General features: G+C 26.4%; 1 protein-coding gene across 1 annotated transcript; it reads left to right on the forward strand.

Annotated features, from left to right (window-relative positions):
* Window positions 1-7,430: 7,430 nt before the first annotated feature.
* LOC112723641 (cytokinin dehydrogenase 3) lies at window positions 7,431-13,510 on the forward strand. The gene is made up of 5 exons (XM_025775076.3): window positions 7,431-8,140; window positions 9,627-9,754; window positions 11,355-11,615; window positions 12,162-12,430; window positions 12,788-13,510. The coding sequence occupies exons 1-5, from the start codon at window positions 7,537-7,539 to the stop codon at window positions 13,092-13,094; spliced, it is 1,569 nt and encodes a 522-aa protein (XP_025630861.1). The 5' UTR covers window positions 7,431-7,536; the 3' UTR covers window positions 13,095-13,510.
* The last annotated feature ends 1,794 nt before the right edge of the window (window positions 13,511-15,304 follow it).

The raw sequence follows: 15,304 nt of genomic DNA on the forward strand, positions 1-15,304 counted from the left end.
AAGTAGGGACACAGGGGACTAAAATTTTTAGAGATAGAGACTGAAACTTTAATAATATTTTATACCTAAAATACCCTCATTTCAATTAATTAATTTTAATTTTATCCTTTGTACAAATTAAATTAGAGTTTTATTTTTGTTTCAATTTCTATCTCCTATTTTACACCAAACAGAATATTAAAATTTATTTCAATCTCTGTCTCTCAGTCTCAGTCTCTCAATCTCAATCTTTTTGTCTCTGTCTTTCTACCAAACGCTAACTATAATTAATCATAGTGTCCAAAGACATGTGGTAGTGAAATTAGGCACCGCTGATGATTACATTACTAGATTTTTCAATTAGTAGAAAAAAATAAGCCGTTAATAAAATATGTGTTGCATAGTTGTTTATCTAAAAAGTAACAATCAGATAAAATCCTTAATTAGAAGAATCTTTATGCAAAGTACTTAAAAAGAAAATTGTGGGACCTACTTCTATATATGTGGGAGAAAATCTTGTCCTTAATTCAATAAGAGCCCTTTCTCTATTAGCACAAATTTCTTATTAATTGGTTAAGTTTCAAACTTTCAATTAATACAACCCCACATTACGGATAGGTTGAATATATATAACATGAAAAATGAGGAGGTTGGAGGTGCTCATTTTGTCAAAAATGGAGAGAATATAGTACATATAGTTGCAGCTGTTTCATATTGTACCTTAATTAAGAAGGTGGAAATAATTAACCAACCTATCTATTAACTCAAACTCCAAGTAAGACTTAGCTGTTATCTATTTATTATCTATGCGTTGTCATTTCCAGAGACGGATCAGAAAGTTTAGTATGGAGGGGCCGAATTTTAGATAAATTTTTTTCATTTCATAAAAATAATTAATATATAGTTATTAGAGAGTTAGTTTTTCAAAAAAAAAAAATATATATATATATATATATATATATAATTTTTTTTTACAATTTTATTTTTAATATGATAGTTACATAAAAAAATATAACAATATCAATAGTATATTATAAAATTATAAAGTACCAATAATTTATAACGTATTTAGTTAAAAATGATCACATATCTTATTAATTAAAATTAATTCTTTTAAAAATTTTTAAAAATTTAAAAATAAATAATAAATGATTAATTATTTAAAAGACACAATACCTTTATAGAATATAAGATATAAGATATTTTTATAAAAGTTTTTCTTTCAACAACGTAAATTTAAAAAAAATAAGTATTTTTTATAAGAAAAAAATATCTAAAGTACATAACGTGATTACCAAAATATAACTACGTAAGTTATTATTAATATAATAATATAAATTTTAAATATGTTAATATAAAATAAACAAATAATTTATTTTAAATAAATATAGAGATTATTATATAAAAACTAATTTAAAAGTTACAAAAACTTGAGGGTATTATATTAAATTAGTTAAGTGAAAAATATTAATGAATTAAATAATTAAGACATAAATCTATCACATAATAAAAAAAATACATATAAAAATATTAAATTATATAATATTTTTATTAAATTATATAATATTTTTTATTTTTTTAAATACATATCTCATATATAAATATAGTTTCTAAAAATTTTGGGGGACCGAGGTCACTACTCGCCCCCTCTAAGTCCGTCCCTGGTCATTTCTCATAGTAATTAAAATTTCAATAATGTTTGAGAGAAAAAAAAAATCAGCTAATACAATTTAAATTAGTTCTATTTAGTCTTTATTAATTATTATATAAAATAAAATAAGATAAATTAAATTTTTTTTACATTACTGTTAAAATTTAAAAGTAGTCAAATATGAATTAATATTACATTTAATTAGTTCATTTTTAAAACAAAATTTATATATATTCAGCTGTTCTAAAAAAATATATATATAGCAGAGTTAGTTCTTATTAAATGTTATTATTTAATTTAACTCTAAGACTATAATTTTTTTATTTTTTACGGTATTTTTCAGTTCAATAGGTCAAAGTTTAATTTATTGCACATACAAACTTCATTTAAAGATTTATTGTTGACCAATAAATTACTGCATACATAAGGTGAGATTCAAATTACTGATACTTTTTGCTTAAATAAGTCTTTTCATTGATAATAAAATGAGGCTAAAAATTCAGAAATCTAAAACCTAAATACAAACAAAACGGACTAAAGTAATTCCTCTTTCATTATTACTGGAAATACTAACTAGTTTAGAAAGAGATAAATTTTTAAACACAAAATCATCATCTAAATTTAAACTCTTTTTTCTAGACAATCAGTACATCTATTATCTTTTCTATAAATTTATATAAAAAATATACTTCAATTTTTCATTTTCCATTCCTTCACTTCTTTAATTACAGAACTGGGATGAAAATTCAATTTCTTTTTTCCGTTGAGTCTCTAAACTATTGTTGCAACATCTACTTCCACGATCAGTTTTTTGAAGTTCATTGTTCATGCATTACAACAATTCCAACAGATAGCGACAGAAATTTTGCGGCAGTTATATGCAAACTCCAATCCCTTCCTCATTTCCCATAATTTTACAGCAAAAATGGTCGAGTCTCTAATCCAATACAAAAAACCAGCGATCCATTGCTCTTTATTATTTATTCGTCTTCTTAATTAATAAGTTAATCATTAAATCAGTCCAAATTGATTATTATTTATTTTATTTATTGTTCGTGTTCTTAATTATTTGGACCACGTGATAAGGATCTTTCTCGGTTTGATGGGTAGATTGGATCCCCAAAAAGATATGCAATATCTAAGAAACAGTTTCCACTGGGGCCTCTCTTTGAAGTCTGAAAACTCTGAAGTCTGAACACAGGGCACTGCTCTTCCATGTTGCATGCATCAACTACCAACTGAAAATTGTGTTGCTTCCTCTGCATATCTGAACCACCAAGGAATCAAACTATTCATTTTGGAGAAAGAGATACACCATCTCCCTTCTTATCAATAATGTTTTCTACCAAGAAATGTGTATTTTTGCATTCTCAGATTCTCTCACATTTTTTTAGTTTTATGTTTTTGTATACCTACTATTTATTAATATTCATATTGAATTACCAATGATGCATGTTGTGAAATTCTTTTTTTAAATTGATTAGATAAAATATATAAATAAATATATTTTTAATATGTTTTTTTATACGTTTTTTTTAATTTGTATAAATTTTTACCAAAATTTAAAATTTAATTTTTAGTATTTAAAGTTGACTAAGTGTTAGTTAAAAATAAAAAAATTTATTAATCATATAATATTGTTTAATTCTTTTTTAAAAAATTAATAATCAAATTCTAAACTTTTAAACTATAAAAGTTCTAATAACATGTTATGAATTATTTTAAAAAAAATTTAAGCTGATAAAAAATATAAGTAAATAATTATATTTTAAGTGAATATCCAAATCAATTCTTGCTAATTTTTTTTGAAAGACTACGAAGTCTGGTTAGTCTCTCTATCAATAATTTCTCTTCAAAATATATTTATGTGAAATATTAATTACTAATATATCCTTTATTTAATTTTTATAAGTAAAAATAATTTAAAAATCACTAATATTTTTTAGTTTTACATAATAAATTTAACTAATGTATTTAAAAATAATAAAAAATAAAAATATTATTAATCTTAGTTAGTTTTTAATAAATTAATTAATAATTTAACATGTCATATAAGTTTATTCTATTAATACAAAAAAAATATTAACAAAAAACTAATCAATTTCATAAAAATAAAAATTATAAATCATAAATAATATATTTTTATTAAAAATTTTATTATCTTTCGAAATAATGATCATAAGCTGTTTAGAATTTTTTCTCTTATATTTTGAAGCTATCAAATATGGAATATATGCATGCATGAATGCATGATGATATAGATACCCTGCCTTGACTAGAGTGCCTTACAGTATGTATTGACCTGCAGACGTAATCAAGTACGTAGTTCATTGTATGTGGTCATTTTTTTTCACTCCCGGTACTGCTCTTACTACAAAAATTGGTGTCAAAGATGCCAAGATACCAATGATGCTGCCATAGAACAAGTTACAAGCTAAGATATTCAATTTCAAAAAGGATAAAATTAACTATCTAGCTCAATGGAGCTTAAACACCTAATTTACAAGTAATTTAGCCTAATAACATTTGATCCAATAAGTATAAGTTCTAATACAATGTCAAAATTAGAATTTAGTGAACCTAATAAGTTAACTATCCCTTAAGAAAAAGTAACATGCATATACACCTTTGATCATTAAAAGAAATTATAGGTGATCAATATTTTTTTTATTTTTATATTTAAATTAACACTATTTGATTCTCCCATTTTTTCCATCTAAAAATATTGGTCTTGTAGTATTTTCTGTTAATTTAGAGAAATATTAAAAATTATTAAAATTTATTATTTTTAACTATTATTTAATTATTAACTTAATTTTTTTAATTTAACAATTTAATAATATATTTTATTTTATATTTTAAATATTAATAACAAAAAATAATAAATTTTAATAATCATCTAACATTATTATTCTGTCCTCTTAGTGATGCATTTATTAGTCGGTCATGCATGGAGCACATGTATCGTCAAAGATTGCAATCTTGAATTGGAAGAATTAGTAGAATATATATGGTTAATGGTTAATTCCACAGAGCTATAATATGCATGGTGGGGGGTCTCTGATGATAGCTCCTCCTACCTGTGAGATCTATTGGTCAAAGATTGTTCTTTGAATGCCACTTTGCTTGCTTAATTATAGGACCTTATTAATTACAACACATATACTAATTAGCTTGAAAAAAAAATATATGAGACATTGAAAAGTAGACGTCAATTTATTTAGAAGAAGCTATAGAGATATGCCAAAATTGATAAAATATTTTTATTTGACAAAAATATTCTGTGTACACAATGTACTAATTGGGGTCATATTTCTAGCAAGTATAATATTTAATTGTATAAAATATAAACTCGATGAACATCACCAACTAATTAAGAGATCCCAGGAAGCTAAGCCAGACCCTAATTAAATTGCTATTAATAGTAACATAAAAAAAATTATCAAGCTCACTGAACCTCTTGCGTGTGCATGGCATTGTTTTCTTCCTCTATTTTTATAGAATGCATGTCAGGTGCTTGTTGAGATAATTAATTATATATGTACACACACATTATACGAGATTATCTAGTTAATTAAGGCTGAACAAAGAACAATATAATATAATTATTGGTCAATTAGGTAAAGATATAATAAACCCAAATTAAAGAGCCAACTAATTTAATTATGGGTAATGCTAGGGAGACAAAAAATACAGCCAGAACTTATTTGCTTTATTTAGCATTCATTAATTGTCTCAACAATTAATAAATGCTAAATAAGGAAAGTTATGGCTGTTTTTGACTAATTTTCTTTGGTTACCAAATATTTTCGTTTAATTATTAATTAATAATGAAAACGAAAGCTTCTCCTTTAGTACCTTAATAACCAATCTAAACTTGGCACAGAATCTTATTTGATCCATAATTTTCTTTGGCTTAGATTATATTGGTGGGCATAATCAACTAATCATAATTCATATAGTTCTAAACTTCTAATTATATTTTCCATGCCCAACTTTAATTTACCATTGATTACACATGTTCCATTAGCGTTTGTTTTGAAGTACTGAGATTGAGAGACTGAGACTCAATATCATGTTTGTTGGTTCAGAAATTAGCATTAAAATTTCTGTCTCTGTTCCTAAAATTTCAGTATTTCAATATCTCCAAAAAGTGAGGATACAGTGACTGAAATTTTTAGAAACAAAAACTGAAATTTTAATAATATTTTATACTTAAAATACCCTTATTTTAATTAATTAATTCCAATTTTATCTTTTGTATAAATTAAATTAGAATTTTATTATTGTTTTAATTTCTGTCTCCCACTTTGCACCAAACAAAATACTAATATTTATTTCTGTCTCTATTTCTTAGTCTCTGTCTCTCAATCTTAGTCTTTCAATCTCTGTCTCTCTACTAAACGCTAATGTACACAGAGATCTTGGGCTGAAGAAAATCCGGTCTCATGTCTCATTCAATTAATCACATTTGATTTTACCCTTCCATGAACCACAAAAGTTGACTGCAATAATAATGTTACTTATTAGATCACTCATCAATGACTAAGTCTTCCTAATTCCAAAAACAAAATCTCGACGAGATCCTTTTGATAATTACCTAATTTTGACTATGCTTCATCCCTAATATAACTAGTATGGTCACATAAAAAAAAATGATGGTGGGGTAAGATAATAAGAATTGACTAAAGTTGACCAGTGTTGACCATTGACCATTTGATCACAATCAAACGGCCTTACTTCAATTCCCTCCCATTTTTTAACCCCGGGGATGATAAAGCCCACAACAAATGCTAGAAAATCTGTGGGTTCAAATGTTAATTAAATTTCTCAGAATCTTCATGATCATGATGATGCACACACAATCAAAAGGAACACGTATACACAACCACAACAAACACGTATGCAAATATACACCAATAATTAATTTAAAATTAATTATTGGTTCGTGCTAATTTTGTACTTTTTTTCTTTTTTTATTTTCTTTATATATATAAAAATTTTTTAGCCAACAAAAATTAACTTTTAAATTTTTTAATTATAAAAATTTTAATATCACATTATAAAATTATTTATTAAAAAAATTAAGTTAATAACTAAGTCCATAAATAATTATATCTTTAATATATTATTTTATATGCATTTATACTAGCTTCCTATACCTTTCAATTTTTTTTTTGTTAATTATAAAAATCATACATTTATTATAAATTAAATTTTAAAAATATTTGTTAATTAAAAATTATTATTTTTAGCTTTATTTAATATACCCAATAATAAATAAATATTAAATAAAATAAACTGAGATGGTTTAAGCAGTTTTTTTTTTTTTTAAACTTTGAGTGATGTATTGAAATTGGTGGAAAGGTGCAATTAACTTCATGTAAAGTTAATAATTGAGAGTTGTTAGATAATTTGACTGATTTGACTAAATTTTCATCTAACAACTCTCAGCTATCAATTTAACGTAAAGTCGACTCCATTTAAATTTTTACCATTGAAATGATGTGATTTTTGATGGTTGCCTTGACATGAAAAAGCTCATGACGTTTTGGAAGGGGAAGCTAAGGGGAAAAAAATAAATAAAATACAATCTATGATATGTTTCCATCGTATCTTTGAAATTTGACATTTAGGCTTTGGAGAAGCCCCAAATTCTTTGCACAAATACGACGTCGTTTTCAATTATCCCTAAAAAGACAAAGATTCCCTCCTTCACTCGTAGATTTTCCAAAACTCTATCTCTTTCTCATGCAACTTCCTTCTTCCATTCATTCCCTTCTATTTATAGCCCCAACCTCCATCACCTTCTTCCACCCACTACTCCTCCATAAACATCAATCTTCTTCTTCTTCTTCACAAATAACTAAATTCTATTATATCTTTAATTTTTCCTTTTGAAAAAAATGGCTGAGAAGACTTTTCAGTTTCCAACATACTTCAAACTACTTCTAATAATCATAACCACTTTGGGAAAAATTGTGACGGCGGAAGAGATTTCCGCCGTGGAAAACATTTCCGATAAGCTCCGTAACGACACCGAAAGTCTCTGGAAGGTTTACAGAGACTTTGGCAACATAGTCCACGAAGTGCCGGCAATGGTGTTCCATCCGGCTTCCGTGGACGACATAGCGAACTTGATTAAATCGTCGTACAGTAGCCCTGTTCCGTTCGCGATAGCCGCGAGAGGACAGGGCCACTCTACGGGTGGGCAGGCCATGGCTCGCGACGGCGTAGTCGTGGACATGGCCGCCCTGAGGAGGGAGAGAAAGAAGAAGGGAGTTGGAGGGATAAGTATTGATGTGTATGGGGAATATGTTGATGTTGGTGGAGAACAACTTTGGATCGATGTGTTGAATGAGACCGTTGAAAATGGAGTTGCACCGATTTCTTGGACGGATTATTTGTATTTGAGTGTGGGAGGGACACTCTCCAACGCTGGGATTAGTGGCCAATCATTCAGATATGGACCTCAAATCTCCAATGTTCTTGAGATGGATGTTGTTACTGGTATTAACTTACTTTACTTAACTTGATTAATTCTTGGTGAAAATTTAGTTACAGTCGACTTCACGTGAAGTTGATAATTAAGAGCCGTTAGATTATTTGATTGATTTGTCTAAATTTTCATCTAACAACTCTCAACTATCAATTTTCACATGAAGTCGACTGCACCTGAGTTTTCACCTTAATTCTTAGTGAAAATTTAGGTACAGATGTCTTCGTATGAAATTAATACTTAAAAATTATTAAATTTTAATTTAATTAAATATATTAAATAATTTAACGATTCTTAACTATTAACTTCTAGTAAAAGCAACTGCAAGAGATGCTCTGCTTTCTTTTTATTTTTCATTGAAATTAAAATGTTTAGAGGTGAACTTCTTTGGATTATGCATATAGGGTTATGAATGGGTAAAATTATATGAGAAAATTGAGTTTTCTAAGAATAAATATTTATAATTTATTTTTTTAATTTATCAATTTCTGCACTTTAATTAACAATCAAATCCTTGTATACACACTTCTCCATTTTTGGATATGTATAAGTAATAAGGTGTGGCATCCATCTAATATAATCTAATATTCTATGTAAGAAAAAAAAAGTTTATAATACTAATTTCCTTTAGTAATTTCTAATATATAATCTCATATGAGTGATATTTTTGGCAATATCATTAATTTTATCTAATAATAAAAAGATATATCATAAGGATTTGTGTTTGTGTTTGTGTCTGTGTTCCCTTATCATCTTTTTCTTTTGAGAGAATATATAGCTGTTTCATGGATGTTGGAAGCAAGTGAAATATAAAACAATATCCATTTTTTAATTTTTAAATTATATAAATTAATTATAGAGATCATTAAAAAAAAAAGATAGTTTGAGTTTTTCTCTCTCTTGTGAAATGACATGTACGTTCCTATATTATATTGCGTCACACATAATGTATGTCAAGCTAAACTATAATTATTTTAAAACATGTTTTAGACTTCACTCAATAATTAATTTTAAGTATTGGTTGTTGAATTTGTACGAGATTTGGTAGAATGATGCAATCCCTTTCAAAATTCTTGAATAGCTTAGTTGTTAATTAACTTGTTATTAGATTAAGAAGCAATTACGTTCACACGGTCATACCCTCCATTATTTTTTCTTTGTTTGACTTCATGACTTATTTGTATGTTAGTCCAAGTCTTACACACGGTCCATTTCTTTCAGATTAATATAAAATAATATGAAATATGAACATGAAACGTTTTTTTCTTTTCATGATGTCACCGTTTATTATAAGATAGTGGAAACTCAGGTGCAGTCGACTTTACGCGAAGTTAATATCTGAGAATCGTTAGATAATTTGACTGATTTGACTATATTTTTGTCTAACAGCTCTTAGATATTAACTTCACATGAAGTCGACTTCACCCGAGTCTTCACCTTATAAGATTCATTCATGCAATTATCTATATTATTTAATTAATTAATGAATTTTTTTAGGAAAGGGAGATTTAATAACATGCTCTAAGCAAAAGAATTCAGAGTTATTTCACGCGGTTCTTGGAGGCTTAGGACAGTTTGGAGTTATAACAAGAGCAAGAATTTCTCTTCACCCAGCACCCACAAAGGTACGTTTTCATTTTAAAAAATATAAAAAAAATAATTTATTAATATTAATTATTTTTAATTTTATCTTTTTTAAATTAAGATTTAAAACTTAAATTTTAAAATTTAAAGTTAAAAATAATTTCAAGAAAATAATTTATAATTGATTGACAGAAAAACTTAACTTTATTTCTAATTGAATTCTTTATTTTTACACAATAATATATAACTTGGACTTTTTGTCTTGTAGCTTTCTCTTCTAACAATTCTTAATAATTCCAAGCTGATTTGTCCTATTCTTCAACCATTACGTTCCTGCTTAAAGGATTACTTTCATATGCATATGTCTCATGAGAAAAGTGGGGATTTTTGTTTTTATTTTTTTAATTAATTTCTTTTTTATATGTACTATACTATATAGGTGTAAAACATTTTTCATAATGATCAATAAAAATAAGATTAAATAATTTTGTTAGTCCTTATAATTTTATTAAATTTATAATTAAATTTATAATTAAATTTTTATAATTAAAAATTTTTAAAAATATTAAAAATACTCATATTTAAGAGTTAAATTCCTAAATCTGAACGTTTTTTTATTTTTAGAATAAAATATTAACTCTAAAGCTTTTTTAAAGTAATAATTTAATTACAAAAATTTAAAATAATGTAAAGAATTAATTAAAATGTTTTAAAAGATAAAAATATAATTATAATTTTAGTAAAATTATAAAAACCGAAAAAGTAATTTAACGTAGAAATAATTAGGTATGTATATTCTTAATGCAACATAGTAATAATTAACATAATTAATGGATAAGAATAAATGTTCTTGTCCTTATTCCATTGTGTCATATTTTTCTTGGTAGTTAGTTGGCTCATACGTTTCACATCATTGGTGCAATAGTCATCCGGTGAAAGACATATAATGTATATGAATAAGTGTAGGAATTAATTTTTAATTAATTATTTTTTTGAAAGGCTTAGTTACTTTTAGAATTAAGGACTAAATTTTAAAGAGTAAAATTTAGAGTTTAAAATTTAAAATTTAAAATATAAAAATAATTTTATTCACTAAAAAAAATGATTCCTTAATTAAAAAAGATAAATACATAAAAAATTATTATTTATTTATTTATTTTAACATATACATTAATATTTAAAATTTAAAATATAAAAATATTATTTATATATTAAAATTTTTTAAATATATACTATTTAATTATTTTTAATGTGTATGCGACCGATTTTGGAGACACTTACATTATTGTTTGAAATAATATGCATGCACCTATGTATCTATTGATGTGATGAGAGACAAGAATAAGTCACAAGAATGATGTGTTACATCATAAATAGTACTATATAGATTAAAACAAATATATTTATTCTAAAATTATTCAAGGCTTCTAACACATGAAGTAGCAATGGGTAATTTTTGTAGTTTACTTAGACAAGGGCCAGCATGAATGAAGCATTATTATAGTACCATGCATGTATATTCATAAACGCATGCATGCATTATTAATTAGTACGTTAATTAATAATTAGTAGAAGATATGGTGAATAATTAATCATGATTAATGGTGATGATGAGTTTTTTTTGTTGGGACATGCATGCAGGTTAAGTGGATAAGATTGCTCTATAGTGACTTCTCTGCTTTCACAAGAGACCAGGAACGATTAATCTCAATCAAAGCGTTGGATTATTTGGAAGGGAATTTGCTAATGCACCAAGGTCCCATAAATAATTGGAGATCCTCTTTCTTCCCTCTCTCCGATCATCTCAGAATTGCTACCTTAATAACCAAACACAAAATTCTCTATTGCCTTGAACTCTCTAAATATTATTATCATCACCAATCCCAAGAAAATGTGAACAAGGTACAATATATATCTTCATGCCAAAAATTATTTAAATTATAATAAAAAAACAAAAATACTACTTATCCTTTAAATTTAATAATATATTATTTTAATTTTTTATATCCATTTTACAATATTAATTATTCAAAAAATTTAAAAAATTATTTATTTTTTATTTTTTCTCTCCTTTAAAAACTGATTAAAGGAGAATTTTTAAAAGATACTTAGTTATACTGATAAAAAAAAAACACATAAATTAATATAGTTTTAGTACATTTTTTTTAAGAATAGTTTCTTTTGAATTTATATAAATTTTTATATAAATAATTTTTTAATTTACAGATGATCGAATTTTGGACTTTAAAATCTTATGTAAAACAAGTGGTATTAATAATAATTATTTCAAACTTTTTTTTTGTCTTAGATACATTGATTTATAAAAATGTTAACCAAAAGATGTGGGTTTTTTCGGATAATGCATGGCAATTTAGTAAAGCTAGCCAAGTGTTAAAAATTGTTAACAATAAAAATATATATAAATTGTTTGTGCTTAATTTTTTGTAGGAAATTGAAGAACTGCTAGAAGGAATGGGGAACATCCCTGGGTTTTATTATGAGAAACATGTGTCATATGTTGAGTTCTTGAATAGAGTCCGAAGTGGAGAGTTGTGGCTTCAGTCACAAGGGTTGTGGGAAGTTCCTCATCCGTGGCTTAATTTGTTCATACCAAAATCTCAAATCATGCAATTTAATTCAGGCGTTTTCAGGGGCATCATTTTCAAAAGAAACATTACCACTGGACCTGTCTTGGTTTATCCCATGAACAGAAGCAAGTAAGCCCTAATTAAATTAATCACACTTATTTTAACGTTTCTTAAATTTTAAATTTATTTTTGATACACTAATGTTGTAAGATTTTATTTCAATTTAATATTGGTGTGATGTGAATTTGTAATTAGATGGTTGTACAAAAATTAAATTTTAAGTTTATTGACTATGTTACGTGTACATTAAAATTAATCACTAAAATTAACCAAAATTAACTATTAATATAAAATATACATTAAAAATAAACTAAACAATATATATATTTATACATAAATATACAGTGTCTATTTTTAATGACTAATTTTAATGTATAAATAATATTTTTTAATTAAAAGTACTAATTATTAATTAATTAATTCCAGGTGGGATGATAAGATGTCAGCATCAATTCCAGATGAAGATGTGTTCTACACGGTGGGATTTTTGCACTCAACTGGGTTTGATAAATGGAATGAATTTGATGCTGAAAACAAAGAAATCTTGAAGTTTTGTAGTGATAATGGCATCAAGGTGAAGCAATATCTTGCCCAACACAGCACACAAGAAGAATGGAAAAACCATTTTGGGGATAATAAATGGAAGGTTTTTGTAGAAAGAAAAAATCAATTTGATCCAAGAATGATTCTATCACCTGGACAAAAAATCTTCAACAATAATAACCTACAATAGTATAGTATTATATTGAAAAGTAAGAATAAATTACCATTTGTATCCATGAACGAAAGATATAAACACTGACAAATATATCCATATAATTGTATCTACGAAAGATAGTTTCTGTATGCCAAGAATACCCTAACGGACCAATTGTGTAACCAATGTCTGGGTACTCTTAGCACACGAAAACTATCTTCTATAGTTATAATTGTCGTTTTATTCTGGATACATTTGTCAGCATCTATATTTTTTACGAGTACAAATAGTAATTTATTCTGAAAAGTAAATAATGTTTATTATGATGATGGGTACCTAATAAAAATTTAGTTGCCTTAATTAATTAGCTGGGCATAATATTGTAAATATCTAAAATCTAATTAGATCCTATCTTTTTGTTAAATAAAAGTGGGGCAGGGTTTGAAGTTGCATGATTTTGGCATATCCATACATATCACGCTCATAAACATAAGATACGTTAGGTTGACAAAATCATACGTACAACGGTACAAGAATACAAGGACAAGACAGCTGTCTCTCTCTCTGTTTCTAGCTTTGTCTCTCACGTTATCCTAGTAGTTTAATTAACTTTTCGATTCCCAATAACATTGGAGAACATCACTACTATATCATAATTCATATTGGCACGGATTTTATTTTATTTTTCGGTGAACTATATATATGGTGGCTCTTAATATATAGGTTGTGAGTGTATGTGTTTAGTTTAAGGATTCTGTGATTTCGTCGTGTATTCCTTTGGAACAGGATCATAGGAGCAACCCTACAGCAATAATTGAGATCCTAGGTTAACAAGGAGCATAATTGTGTTCAAGCGGTGTAATATAATAAACCATTATTTTAGGTTGCTAGCAGATATGATAACGTCTAAATCCCTATATTAAAATAGTATTAGAGTTAATAGTCAAAATCGTTCATAAAAAATATTTTGATCTTTATTTTTATTTTCGAAAGATAAAATTAATTAAATTTGTCTCCAAAATCAAAAGATAACCAATTTGGTCATGTTCGTTCTTTTATCATCTGTTTTACTAAGGTGATTAATATTTATTGATGTGTCCCGTTAACTGCTAACTTGACAGATGTCAAGTAATATTTTCTTATTGCTGACAAGATAAGTATGTTAGAACAATTTAAATCAATCCCTAAATGAATGAATCCTAATACTAAATTTAATTGTAAATAAGTTACCGTCAACACTTAGATGGCCATGGACTTTGGTAGAACCTGAAATTGTTGGTTCACCGCGAGAATGGAAATAGGAAATGGAGGTCGTGGTGGTAGTTTGTTGTATCTGTCGCACAACAGTCATGGTTCCATCGCTTCAATGCGAACAAGGAGGAAGACTTCATGATGAATCATGTTTTGTGAGTTGAAGGCTGTGATTAAAAAATTTGGGATAGCATAAAATTCAGACAGATTGTTCCATGTATGTAAAGTAGCAGGTGAGTGGTGTTGAAAAAAAGTTAAAGATTTTTCATCTTATTTTTTGTTGTTGGGTATTTTTTTATTTTTTTTGTTCTCTACTTTTAAAAATTACGGAAGGGCAGTCACTACAATTACATTAAGCGGGTTAATGATGATGATTATCAAGAACTGTGGGTGGTACAAAGAAAGATGCAGGAACTGATTTAGAGGTTAAAAGTGACTATGATGGATGGAGGGTAAAAATGGCATAGAAATTAGGCAGTTTGGAAGTTAAAGTTAGAGTTATGAAACTGTTAATGATTCTTATATTTGTAGTAGTTGTAATTAGTGTGATACTTTATTGTTTGATATGTACTTCTAAGTAAACCCAATTTTGTTATTCAGTAAATTGACATTGTGTGCAAGAATGTATTGAAATGTAATGGTGTATTATTAAATTGCATGGCTTGAATGAGAGTAGCTGTTTAAAGTTGGTTGTGTAAGATTAAGTGCAAACTATCAATTATTAACATTGTCAAATATTACAAACAAGTCTTTGTCATCATTGCTATAAGATATATTAAACCATTAACAACATAAGTAATCAAACTAAGTAATCTTAGCATTGTCTTGTCATTGAAGGCTAATGATCACATTGTCTTAGAAAAATAAATATCATAGCTGATTCATAAGATTTTTATGACACCACAAATCTAAAAAGAAGGCTACACACAAAAAAAAGGGATAAATACAATTTTTAAATTACAGATAATCACAATATTAATATGGTACTTCATTTG

Source organism: Arachis hypogaea, chromosome 11 (assembly GCF_003086295.3).
Source record: "Arachis hypogaea cultivar Tifrunner chromosome 11, arahy.Tifrunner.gnm2.J5K5, whole genome shotgun sequence".
Lineage (NCBI taxonomy): Eukaryota > Viridiplantae > Streptophyta > Magnoliopsida > Fabales > Fabaceae > Arachis > Arachis hypogaea.

What these genes read in the sequence shown, in the direction of transcription:
- LOC112723641 (XM_025775076.3), top strand. Translation starts at nt 7,537, where the DNA reads ATGGCTGAGAAGACTTTTCAGTTTCCAACATACTTCAAACTACTTCTA. An exon ending in TGAGATGGATGTTGTTACTG is followed by an intron (nt 8,141 to 9,626) that starts GTATTAACTTAC and finishes GAATTTTTTTAG; the next exon opens with GAAAGGGAGATTTAATAACA. An exon ending in TTCACCCAGCACCCACAAAG is followed by an intron (nt 9,755 to 11,354) that starts GTACGTTTTCAT and finishes ACATGCATGCAG; the next exon opens with GTTAAGTGGATAAGATTGCT.